At 43.2% G+C, this 12,784-nt stretch overlaps 1 protein-coding gene across 4 annotated transcripts in view; it reads left to right on the top strand.

The window, feature by feature from the left end:
* Nucleotides 1-12,784, top strand: part of LOC122555670 (sodium/hydrogen exchanger 9-like) — a 482,562-nt gene that overhangs the window by 186,903 nt on the left and 282,875 nt on the right. For all 4 annotated transcript variants that reach the window (XM_087993313.1, XM_087993316.1, XM_087993315.1 and 1 more), the window contains one exon: nt 6,618-6,723. In XM_087993313.1, coding sequence (XP_087849439.1) covers nt 6,618-6,723 — 106 coding nt within the window. The remainder of the gene's footprint in view (nt 1-6,617; nt 6,724-12,784) is intronic.

Here is a 12,784-nt window from a genome sequence, read left to right as displayed (position 1 = left end):
TTATGAGGAGAGGGAAAGCAGATCAGGCTTCTACTTATTGTAGTTTAGAAGAATGAGGGGTGACCTAATTGAAACAGACAAGATTCTTAAGGGGCTTAACAGGATAGATGTGGGGAGGTTGTTTCTCCTTGTGGGAGAGTCTAGGGTCAGAGGGCATCAACTCAGCACATTTAAGATAAAGATGAGGTGGCATTTCTTCTCACAGAGGGGCGTAAATCTGTGGAAATCTTTGCCTCGGGACTGTCGAAGCTGGGTCATTTAGGATATTGAAGGCTGAGACCGGTTTTTAATCAGGAAGGGAATCGAGAGCTCTGGGGAAAAGGTAGGACTGTGGAGCATCAGATCAGCTGTGATCTCATTCAATGGGCAAGCAGAGTTGGTGGGCTGAATGGTCTAGTTCTCCTATTTTCTGTGACTCGCAGGTTAAAAAGTGAATCAAATTTCTGTTAATATAAAACAGCTTTTCTTTTAACCAGTATGTAAATAGTAGGTGGTGGGATGGGGTCAGTGAGTAAAAGGAGATGACATAGTTTTAGAGATGGAGGGTGAGGCTAAAATGCAAAACGAGCATTTTGTATCAAAGTTTGTCACTAAAGCTTTAACCCTTTTGCCCCCAAGAGCTATATCTAACACTTTCCTGAAAGCAGTCAGTGTATTGGCTTTGACTCCTTTCTGTGCTAGTGAATCCCACAGACTCCCCACTCACTGGGTGAAGACATTCCTCCTCATCACAGTCTGAAATGGCCTACCCCTTATCCTTAGACTGTGACCCCCTGATTCTTGACTCCCCAGACACTGGGAACATCCTTCCAGTGTTTACCCTATCTAGTCCAGTTGAAGTTTGACTTAACTTTTCCTTTCCCTTCTCACCCTATCAGGTTCAGCCTTGCTTTTGCTTCAAGAATGCTTGCCCATTGTTTTTTTTTGGCTCAGCACATTGTCCATCTCTGTTGACATCCAAGAATCTCTGGCTTTGGTTTCCTCACTTTTTGCATGTGCTGAAGTAAACTTAGTCCTTCCCTGAAACATCTCCTTAAAGATCATATCTTATCATGTGACAGTTCTTCCTCCATATGTTTGGTTCTGTTTTACCCTAATTGGTTCCCTTCTTTTTACATTCAAGTTAGCCCTCTCCGAATTCAAAAGTTCTACTTTTAGATGCTTCCTTGCTGTTGTCCATTGCTAATCTAAACAAAATAATACAATGATCGACCTTGCCCAAATGCTCCTTACCAGGTTATAGTTCAACAGGTTTATTTGAAAGTACTAGCTTTCAGAGCATTGCTCCTTCATCAGGTGGCTGTGGAGCAGGACCATAAGATGCAGAATTTATAGCACGAGACCACAGTGTCATGCAACTGAAATCTTTTGCTATAAATTCTGTGTCTTATTATCCTGCTCCACAGCCACCTGATGAAGGAACAGCGCTCTGAAAGCTAGTGCTTCCAAATAAACCTGGTGGACTATAATCTGGTGGTGTGTGATTTTTAACTTTGTCCATCCCAGTCCAACACCAGCTCCTCCACATCCTTGAATAATAAGCACCCAGCCCTCACTATTTCGAAACCGTTTCTCTAACTGCCACTTGCTGCATAGCAATTTGTGCTCGCAGTTCACCAATCTTATTCACAACAGGATCAAAGGGCTGAATGGCCTATTCCTGTTCTTATTTTGCATGATCTGTTTTTTAACACAATGTGTATTTACATACATGAATTGCAAATGTATCTTTGTATTCCTCGTTGTCCTCCTTAATGTCTTTCAATCTAAAATGACGTGCCTTCCTTCTCTAATGCTATCCAGCATTCTCACTCTTTATTGCACCCTGTTGCTTTTATTTTAATGTTATAGCTAGTGCCTATCCCACTGTCCATTGAGATTTAAATCCTCCCTAACATCATATTGTTCCGATGGTTTATAAGAAAAGTCTCAAAAGTTTAGAGATTTATAAGCTACATCATCACAATTTTCCTTCCTGAATGGGTTCCTGCATGTATGCATGTACTTGGCACATAATCAATCCATTTGCATGACACTGCATTGATCTGCATTAAATATCAGCTGCAAGACTCAGTCTAATCTTCCCCTGCATCCGGATCAGATTGTACTCATTCTTTTCTCCCTCGGGATTCTAACATTTGCACAGATCTTTGTGATATCTCCGAACCTGTGGACAATTACATCATTATCTTCAGTTAAACTGTTAACCATATAAGAAATTGGAATAAGTGTAGGCCATTCAGCCCCTCAAGCCTGCTCCACCATTCAATAGGATCATGGTCAGAAGTCACACGAGACCAACAGGTTTACTTGAAAGTGACGTCACCTGACAAAGGAGCAGCGCTCTGAAAGCTTGTGATTTCAGATAAACCTGTTGGACTATAACCTGGTGTCATGTGACATCTGACCATGATCCTATTGAATGATAGAGCAGGCTTGAGACGAGTGACCTCTGACCTTGTACACCCCAGTCCAACACTGGCACCTCCACGTCATTAGGATCATGGCTGCTCTGACATCCCTCACATTCACTTTTCTGCCCTTTCCCCGTCACCTTTGATCCCCCGACTGATCAGGAATCTATCTATTTCAGCCTTAAATATTCACAAGGACTCCACCCCACAACTCTCTGGCCAGGAGTTCCAAAGATATTCAATCCTCCTCATTTCAGTCTTAAATTGGCGCCCCTTTGATTCTGGGAATATGTCCTTTGGTCTAAGACTCTCCCATGAGGGGAAACATCCTCTCAGCATTTACATTGGTTGATGAGTGATGCTCCTTCACACCAATCTCTGTGGACCTTCCATTTTTAAGTACTCAGAAAACTCAACAAAAAGATTGAAGTCTTTGAAAAGTTGCCAAAGTTAATAGTCCTTTATAAAAATGACGACTTTTCAGATTTGAGGTCCTCCCTGATTTGTTCTATGTTTCTATGGCAAGCTTTTAATGTTTGGCTGCTGGATCATTTTGGTCAAATAATTACCAGCAGTAAGATTAACCTTTTGAGAATTAGTAAGAAAAGAGGAAACGGAGATCGGAGTGTAATATTTTGGCGTAGCAATGTAAAAATTTTAACCAAAAGTCCCCAAATGCCATGAAAACCAAGAGGTGACTATGGCTAAAACGGAGGGCAGAGGTGAGCAGTGAGAGCTGTGCGGAAGAAGCACTCTTTTTGAAAAATATGTTTACATCGCACTGTTATCAGTGGGAAAACGTGACTATAAATGGCATTTAAGAATTGCAAATGCACTCAGGAAATGATATTCTGCTTTATATCAGCTTGCGAATATTCATTTGGGACAACTGGGATAAGATCTGTGTTTCAAAAGTGAATCATAGAATCCCTACAGTGTGGAAACAGGCCATTCGAGTCCAGCCTGACCCTCCAAAGGGCATCCTACCCAGACTCACCCCCGACCTGTTATAACACTGCATTTCCCATGGCTGATCCTCCTAGCCTGCACATCCCTGAACACCATGGGCAATTTAGCATGGTCAATCCACCCTAACCTGCACATCTTTGGACTATGGGAGGAAACCAGAGCAAATCCACACAGACACAGGGAGAATCAGGCAGTCACCTGAGGCTGGAATTGAACCCGGGTCCTTGGCACTGTGAGGCAGCGCCACACTAGCCTACTGAGCCACTGTGCTGCCCCTAAAGTGAAAGGTTGTGTGTTACTTCCTTCAGTGAAGAATAGTTTAAAGGAGGAGAAATAAACAAATGTGATTTTTGAAGTTGGAATGCATGATTAACTTCGCTAAGAATTGTGGTAAATGAGTCAAGATTAGTGTGGTGCTGGAAAAGCACAGCAGGTCAGGCAGCATCCGAGGAGCAGGAAAATTGACGTTTCGGGCAAAAGCCCAAAATGAGACCTGTGATGTTGTACTGAGTAACTAGAAAGGCTGCAGCTTATACCTTTGGTCTTTGATGAATGGTTGTTAGTGCTGCAAAAAGGACCATAGAGTTAGTTCTGCGATCACAGGCTTGAGTTCTTGTTCTTAATTATTTGCAGTCTTTCTCCCAATTTATGCTGACCTCCTCTTTGTTCTGTCACTTGTTTCAAATTTCAAATACATGCACTTTTCTCTGTCTGTAAGCCACCTTAACATTCAGAACTGATACCTCCCACTATTCCAGTTCGTTACTACCAATGAGCCGAAAACCTTCTCTTTTATCAACCCTCCCGTATGATCTACGAGCTTTTTAAACTTTGTCTTGATAGCTCCAAATCAAAGCTGTAATCAGAGAACTGCACCACGTGGTTGGAAATGGAAGCAAAACTCAAACTAGGAATTTAAAATATAGTGAGAGAGTTTTCACAGACTAGTCTTTCTGACGTACCTCTTCTTTGCTCGTCTCCTACAATCTATGATCTAGCTGTTCACCTTCCTCATTTTATGACAAATAAGCACTACTGGACTGTGCACATAGGGCGACGGTTGGATTAACTTTAGATATTTTCTAACCAACCGATCAGAGATTAGAGTCGAAAGTGTGTTGCTGGAAAAGCACAGCAGGATGATGAAGGGCTTTTGTCCGAAATGTCTATTTCGCTGCTCCTTGGATGCTGCCTGAACTGCTGTGCTCTTCCAGCACCACTAATCCAGAATCAGTGGTTGGAAGGTCAGCTTGCATCTTGGGCTGGGTTCTGTTCACAACTCTCTTGTATATTCTGGTTCTGGGCACAGCAGATGATGCATCCAGGTAGGATGTTTTTTTATGGTATATCCAAATTGAGATGTTACAGTATATCTCTTGACTTGAGGCTGGACCTCTTGACTCTGAGGTAGGGACACTGCCACTGCACCACAAGGTGCCTGAGGTTAATCTTCGTTTTATGGTCGAGAGGTCTGCTGTTACAGTCCAGGTTCCTGTGTGAGAATAGCTGGTGCGTTAGAGACACTGAAGCTCAGAACTTACCCACTTACCATTCAATGGTACGGAGGGAGGTTTTCTAAAACTATGCAAGGCATTAATCAGGCCACAGCTAGAATACTGTGAACAGATTGTTTTTTATTTTATTATCAATGGCAAGGTATCCTGCAGTTGGAGATAATCGTGAGAAGGGTCACTAGGCTGATACCTGATATGGAGGGACTGTCTTATGAGGAGAGGTTCAGTAGGTTGGGCTTTTAGTCTGAGGGGTGACTTTATTGAAACTTACAGGAGGTGATGGCATAGTAGTATTATCGCTGGGCTGTTAGTCCAGAGACCCAGATAATGTTCTGGGGACCCCGGTTCAAATCCTATCATGGCAGACGGTAGAATTTGAATTTTTTTAAAAAATCTGGAATCGAGGGTCTAATGATGACCATGAATTATTGTTGGGAAAAACCTATCTGGGTCACTAATGACCTTGAGGGAAGGAAACTTCCAACCTTCCCTGGTCTGGCCTACATGTGATTCCAGACCCACTAATTTGGTTGATTCTTAACTGACCTCTGGGCAACTGGGGGTGCGTAATAAATAAATGAGGGGGAAAAAAACTCTTTGGTGACTTGACAGGGGAGATGTGAAAGTGTTCTTTCCCCATGTGGGAGAGTCTAGAACCAGAGCGCATCATTTCAAACTGAAGGCTCACACTTTCAAAAGTTTCTTCACATGAAGAGTGTGAGTCTGTGGAAGTCTTTATCACAGAGTTGGTCAAGGCTGGGTCATTAAGTATATTCACGGCTGAGATAGATTTTCAATCAGGAAGGGGGATCTAGGGTTATGGGGAAAAGGCAGGAAAGTGAGCTCGGGATTATTAGATCAGTCATGATCTCATTGAATGATGAAGCAGACATATAATGGGCCAAATGGCCTACTTCTGGCCATACATTGGATGGTCTTACAGGAGGATTCCTTGTGGTTCCAGTCTTTATTGTTAAATGAGAATGGGGCAGCTGAAACACCAGGTCGCAAATCACACTATGTTCCCACTGTAAACATGAAAGTGAAACTGCCACATAGAAGAAGGATTGGCCTTCACAGTTGGATAGTCTGCTGACATTCGTAGTTAGTGTTCAAAGTGCCTGACAGTCATTTGGACCATGATCAACGGCCAGATCAACTCTCGCCCAGTGAAGGAGGTGGGATGAGTAACAGAATGAGACCATGAGATGTAGGATCAGAATTTAGCCATCCATCCCATCCGGTCTGCTTCACCATCCAATCACGGCTGACCTGTTTCTCAATCCGATTCTCCTGCCTTCTCCCATAACCTTTGACCCTCTTATTAATCAAGACCCTATCTATCTCTGTCTTAAATACACTCAATGACTTGGCCTCAACAGCCCTCTGCAGCAATGAGTTCCACAGATTCCCCACCCTCTGGCTGATGAAGAAATTCCTCCTCATCTCAGTTCTAAAGGGTCACCCCTTCACTCTGTGGCTGTGCCCCTGGCTCTTCCACCATTGGAAATATCTTCTCCAAGTCCACTGTATCCAGATCTCTCTGTAACTTGTAAACTTTACTCAGATCCCCCCCCCACCCCCAATCCCTCTTAAACTCCATGTATAGATCCAGAAGTCCTCAACCTCTCCTTGTATGAGAAGCCTTAATTCAGTGAGAAAAAGAACAGGGTTATACTTTACTTTGTCATTTGTTATCCTTAACGTGGGCTTTGAATACTTAACGAAATTCACCAAACTCTGCGAATTCCCAATGCTGGAGACTGGGATCTTTTTCTTGTTGTCCTGGAGTGCATTTCTCTCAGCGGAAGCCAGTGGTCTTACAGGTACGTTAATGCAACACACACATGCACATGCACACATACACATGCACGCACACATACACACACACATACACATACACACATACACACAACCTGTGCAATAACCGAGTTGTGAATCATCACGGTTTGTTTTATTGGTACCATCACCACAAGTCAGCACCTTCAATTATGATTCTTCAATAAATCAACGATTACATCATTCCAATCAAACCTAATGAGACCTGGGTTTCCTGAATGTTTTATAGTGGATTTATTTTTGTAAAGTGCTTCATTAGTCCCAGGCACTTTTTAAAATCATTAACCTTAGCAATGACTTTGGGTTTGGTTTTGCAGTGAGGTGTGTACATCTGCAAACATGTGACCTTGTGAGTTGAATTACCATCTGTTGTGAATTGGAATGATTCCCTTTAATCAGAGATCTTGCTAAGCAAGTCTCCAAATCACCCTGACTGCCTCTTCCACAAATTAATTTGCTTGTTAAATCTTTAGAAAGCCAGTGGTTTTTCTTCAGATTTGTATGACCTGAGTGAGCATATGTGGACCTACCCTTTGAAGGTTAAAAACTCGCCATAATCCTACCAGATCATAGGACTGCTCTCTCAATAGAGAGCGAGAGAGATGACTAGTGGTGGTTTAACCTGAGGGTCATCACGCCTCAGGCAAAGAGAGAGGTTGAGAAGGAGGGTTCACTCATGGTAACCTCAGCTGGTGTAGGAATTGGATTCACACTGTTGACATCCCTCTGCATCACAAACCAGCCATCCAACCAACTAAGCTAACTGTGACCCCCTCTCTCAAAAGAGGGGTTTGCTGCTGATATCAGAATTGTAAAACTGATGGCACAGCTAACAAATGTAGCAGCCTAATCCGTACTTTTTGTGTAACTGATGGAGTTGACAGTGCAGTTAACAAACTCTAACTCTAACTCTAACCCATGCATATGTCTATGGAGTTCACTTGCTATGTTCCTTCTCTCAGAGAATTTTTAATATATATCTGGACACATGGCAATGATGTCCAAACCCTGATCCAGTTTTGTTACTCAGCTTAATGTGACATTGGTTGTAAATTAAATTCCAGATTTTAAAGATCCAAGCCTCTCGACGTTCACTTTCAATTAATCAAGTTCCACACACCCCACAACAATTATGAAGCCTCTTACTGCCCAGCTTCTCATTATTCACGTTGCAAAGGTCTGTAGATCCAGATCTCTGTGTGTGATTTACTTGTCATGCGAAGCCACAGTCTCTCTACATTGTCCTCTTGAGTATCCGAGGAGCAGGAAAATCGATGTTTCGGGCAAAAGTCCTTAATCAGGATGAAGGGCTTTTGCCCAAAACATCGATTTTCCTACTCCATGGATGCTGCCTGAGCTGCTGTGCTTTTCCAACACCACTCTGATCTAAACTCTGGTTTCCAGCATCTGCAGTCCTCACTAAGGACTCATTGGCAGGGTGCAGACTTGTCCACGTGTGTCCACTGTTTTGTAGAAGCCTCTCAAAAATATATTAGTATTCCGCACATACTAATGTAAAAGCTATTCCATTATCTATGAGTGAACTGTACATCAGAGCGGAAAGGATTGTCATGGTGACTGAAGATATTTCTATGATTGGTGCAAGAAAGCAGAAAACTGAGATAGCACTTACCCAACCAATCATAAACTAACCAATTCTAGACAAAAAGTCACAGTTATATACTAGTCAATCTTCCGATGAGATGTATGTGTTAACTCTAAAACATTCAATCTATTTCTGTCTTCACAGGTGTTACCAGAACAACTGAATTTCTTCAGTTCTTTGCTTCCGTTATATATCATCTTGAAACTATTTTTGAAAGATTGAAATTAAGTCTCTTATTAAGTTTATAAATTATATTGTACGGGTTATCACTAGGCCCATGGGGAATTTCTAATTAATTTCCTCATTGAGCTCATGGAGTATTGGTTCTCTTGGTAACAGACAATGGCCTGCAGACCTGGTTCTTGTGCTGCAGTGTTAGTGTCCCTCCCCCCAGTCCAAGAGTCATACAGATGTACAGCAAGGAAACAGACCCTTCAGTCCAACTCATCCACGATGACCAGATTCCTAAATTAATCTAGTCCCATTTGCTAGCACTTGGCCCATATCCCTCCAAACCCTTCCTATTCATGTACCCATCCGGATGCCTTTTAAATGTTTTAATTGTATCAGCCTCCACTACTTCCTCTGGCAGCTCATTCCATACACACACCACTCTCTACGTGAAACAGTTGCCCCTTAGGTCCATTTTAAATCTTTCCCCTTTCACCCTAAACCTGTGCCCTCTCTAGATCTGGACACCCCCACCCCCAGGGAAAAGACCTTGTCTATTTATCTTACCCATACAACTCATGATTTTATAATCCTCTATAAGGTCACCCCTCAGCCTCCAACACTCCTGGGAAAACAACCCCAGCCTATTCAGCCTATAGCTCAAACCCATCAACCCCAGCAAGATCCAGTAAATCTTTTCTGGACCCTTTCAAGTTTCACAACATCCTACCTATAGCTGGGAAACCAGAATTTCTCACACTATTCCAAAAGTGGCCAGGGTTCAAGTCCCGCCTGCTCCAGAGGGGTGTAATAACATTTCCAAACAGGTTGATTAGGAAATATCTTCCCTAAAGATGAATAGTGCCATAAAGCAAACCCAACCTGCCCCTTCCCATTCTCCCTGTCCCCTCCTTCACATTTGATGAGCTGTGCATGTAAATATGTAATTAGCTACACAGGCGATTACTGTGGCAGTTAGTAGTTTAAAAACAAAAAATAGTCAGTGATTTGGTGACGGGCAAATAAAACATTTAGGTGTGTGTGAGAGCCCTTCTGGATATTTTTTTAAAAAGCCCAAAAAAGCCAGGAAGAAGTCTGCAGGACTGTCATAGATTCATAGCGTCATAGAGATGTACAGTATGGAAACAGACCCTTCGGTCCAACCTGTTCATACCGAACAGATATCCCAACCCAATCTAGTCCCACCTGCCAGCACCCGGCCCATATCCCTCCAAACCCTTCCTATTCATATACCCATCCAAATGCCTCTTAAATGTTGCAATTGTACCAGCCTCCACCACATCCTCTGGCAGCTCATTCCATACACGTACCACCCTCTGTGTGAAAAAATTGCCCCTTAGGTCTCTTTTATATCTTTCCCCCTCACCCTAAACCTATGCCCTCTAGTTCAGGATTCCCCCACCCCAGGAAAAAGACTTTGTCTATTTAACCTGTCCATGCCCCTCATAATTTTGTAAAACTCTAGAAGGTCACCCCTCAGCCTCCAACACTCCAGGGAAAACAGCCCCAGCCTGTTCAGCCTCTACCGATAGCTCAAATCCTCCAACCCTGGCAACATCCTTGTAAATCTTTTCTGAACCCTTTCAAGTTTCACAACATCTTTCCGATAGGAAGGAGACCAGAATTGTATGCAATATTCCAGCAGTGGCCTAACCAATGTCCTGTACAGCCGCAACATGACCTCCCAACTCCTGTACTCAATACTCTGACCAATAAAGGAAAGCATACCAAACACCTTCTTCACTATCCTATCTACCTGCGACTCCACTTTCAAGGAGCTTTGAACCTGCACTCCAAGGTCTCTCTGTTCAGCAACACTCACTAGGACCTTACCATTAAGTGTAGAAGTCTTGCTAAGATTTGCTTTCCCAAAATGCAGCACCTCGCATGCTGTCTGTCCCATGCTGGGACTAACTGAGGTCCGTCACAAAGAGGGGCTGTATTTTGGTGTTTAACAATAAACAATGTTCCTTTCCAGTCTGGCTTCCAGGTTATTACACATATCGATCAAATGTTAAGCATCGAATTAATACATCTCTTGATACAGAGAACCCTAATGCAAAAGTAAAATCACCCCTTATGAAGATGTTTACCCTGTGGCTAACATAAATCCGGAACCATCTCATTGACTCTACATTTATCATTTTTATATTGATGTCCAATCACAGATGAGAGGCACCTTGCTGTTGTCCAGCATCCAGATGAAATAGAGAGGATTGAAAGAGCATACAGTCTCTCCTTCCTTCATTACTGTGATCATTGTCTCGACACTCTATACCGTATCAGAATCTCTAAAACACTGTGTTATATGTTTCCAGTTATTTGGGGCAAGTACTCCCATGACTCATACAGAAGCCATTTCTAAAGCAGATATTGAGGGATATTGGCCAGGCGGGTGTAGACCCCGGAACAGCCTTATTGCTGGAGCAGGCTCAAGGGGCTGAATGGCCTACTCCTGTCCCTGAGTTGCTATGTCCTACATACAGATGAGCTCATTGTTAAACTGCTGACTGAGCAGTTCCCGCAGAGTGTGGCCAGATATCAGAAATAACCAATATTGGTCACTTAGCTGTCAGTCACTGACACTTATCTGGGGCTTTCCAGTGTCTGACCCCAGGGTCACTTCCTGTGGCCTTGTGCTGAATTTCCCTCAGCCCGAACAATGTTCCTGACCTAAGGTTCACTGGCCTGATTGTATAATTGACAAATCTGCTGAGTGTAGAAGTTCCTTTTTTTTTGGTCCCAGTTTGGAGTTCAGAACAAAGGAAGAAAATAGAATGAAGTTTGAAAACATTGTTTGTTCAGGCTCTTCATGGCTCACTGAGTCAGAGGTTACCAAAGCCATTTGATGGCTAATTGAGTAATTGAATAAAGATTCTCACCTCGAGAATTGGGTTAACTGTTGAGGACTGGAGCAAAACTGGAAGGTTTTGTTTTGGTAAATGATCATGTGTCTACATGCTGTGGTTGTGCTTCTATTAGTTTTATTTCTGCAAGGGACAAGTGTTTAATGTGATCCATTTCATAATTGAATGGTCTGAAGAGTTCAGTGTTGTTTGTAGTGCCAGTTTGCTTTGTTCCTTACAGGGTGGGTTTGACGACACCGTCTGGTCCCCCTCCTCCAGGACGTTGGGCTTTCTGTAGGGTCAGGGCAGGGACAAGTAATATATCAGGTGCCTATCCCCTTGCCATTCCTCAGCCAGCCCCCATTGTCTGATACACAGGTCTCTGGAATCGGCACTCACCTGCCATTTTAGATAAGCTTGTTAACACAGCTGAGCACTCTGACAACCCAACTGAGCCGAGTATGACACCGCTCAGAGTTAATGTGGGCCAGGCTAATGAGAGTGTTAAGGTTTTGAATTACTGTGTGGCATGACTTCCAGAGGAAGTGTGGGTGTGGATATAGTTACATTTAAAAGATATTTTGATAATCACATGAATGAGAAAGGGCTATGGGCCAAGCACAGGTAAGTATGACTAGTTTAGGTTGGTATTGTGATTGGCATGGACTGGTTGGACATACAGCTTCCATGCTGTATGACTCAATGACTCCAATCTATTGGAAGAACTGGAGGAAGGGAGGAGACATTGTTACATCTTACAAGGAGTCAGGCAAAAGTGAATTCTGCAGATGCCGGAGATTAGAGTCAAGATTAGAGTAGTGCTAGAAAAGCACAGCAGGTCAGGCAGCATCCGAGGAGCAGGAAAATCAACATTTTGGGTAAAATCCCTTCATCAGGCTTTTGCCTGAAACGTTGATTTTCCTGCTCCTCGGATGCTGCCTGACCTGTTGTGCTTCTCCAGCACTTCACTAATCGTGAACCTAATCTCCAGCATCTGCAGTACCCACTTTCACCGAATTGATTTTAACCTTACTGCGAATCCTCTTCCAAGGATGCCTACCTCGAAGGAGTTCTCCTCCGCTCTCTACATGATTCCTGATGAAGGACTTTAGCACGAAATGTTGATTTTGCCTCCTCCTCTGATGCTGCCTGACCTGCTGTGCTTTTCCAGCACCACTCTGATCTTGACATCATTCGCCAAGTGCCCTGTGTGGCATTGTGGGTCAACGAAGGTTGAGCAGAGTCACTTTGATTTCTGAGAGGGAAATCATTGTTGACAAATTGACTGGAATCCTTTGAGGAGAGTTGAAAGTGGATATAGACTCTCAAAAAGCTTTTGGAAAAAGTCCCACCTAAGAGATTAGCATGTAGAATTAAAGCACATGGGGCTGGGGTGGTGTACTG

The sequence above is a fragment of the Chiloscyllium plagiosum genome, unplaced genomic scaffold (genome assembly GCF_037043375.1).
Source record: "Chiloscyllium plagiosum isolate Xiang-an unplaced genomic scaffold, Cpla_swu_hap1 HiC_scaffold_13, whole genome shotgun sequence".
NCBI lineage: Eukaryota > Metazoa > Chordata > Chondrichthyes > Orectolobiformes > Hemiscylliidae > Chiloscyllium > Chiloscyllium plagiosum.
The sequence above is the reverse complement of the archived record's forward strand: the minus strand, read 5'-3'. Positions and strand labels throughout refer to the sequence as shown.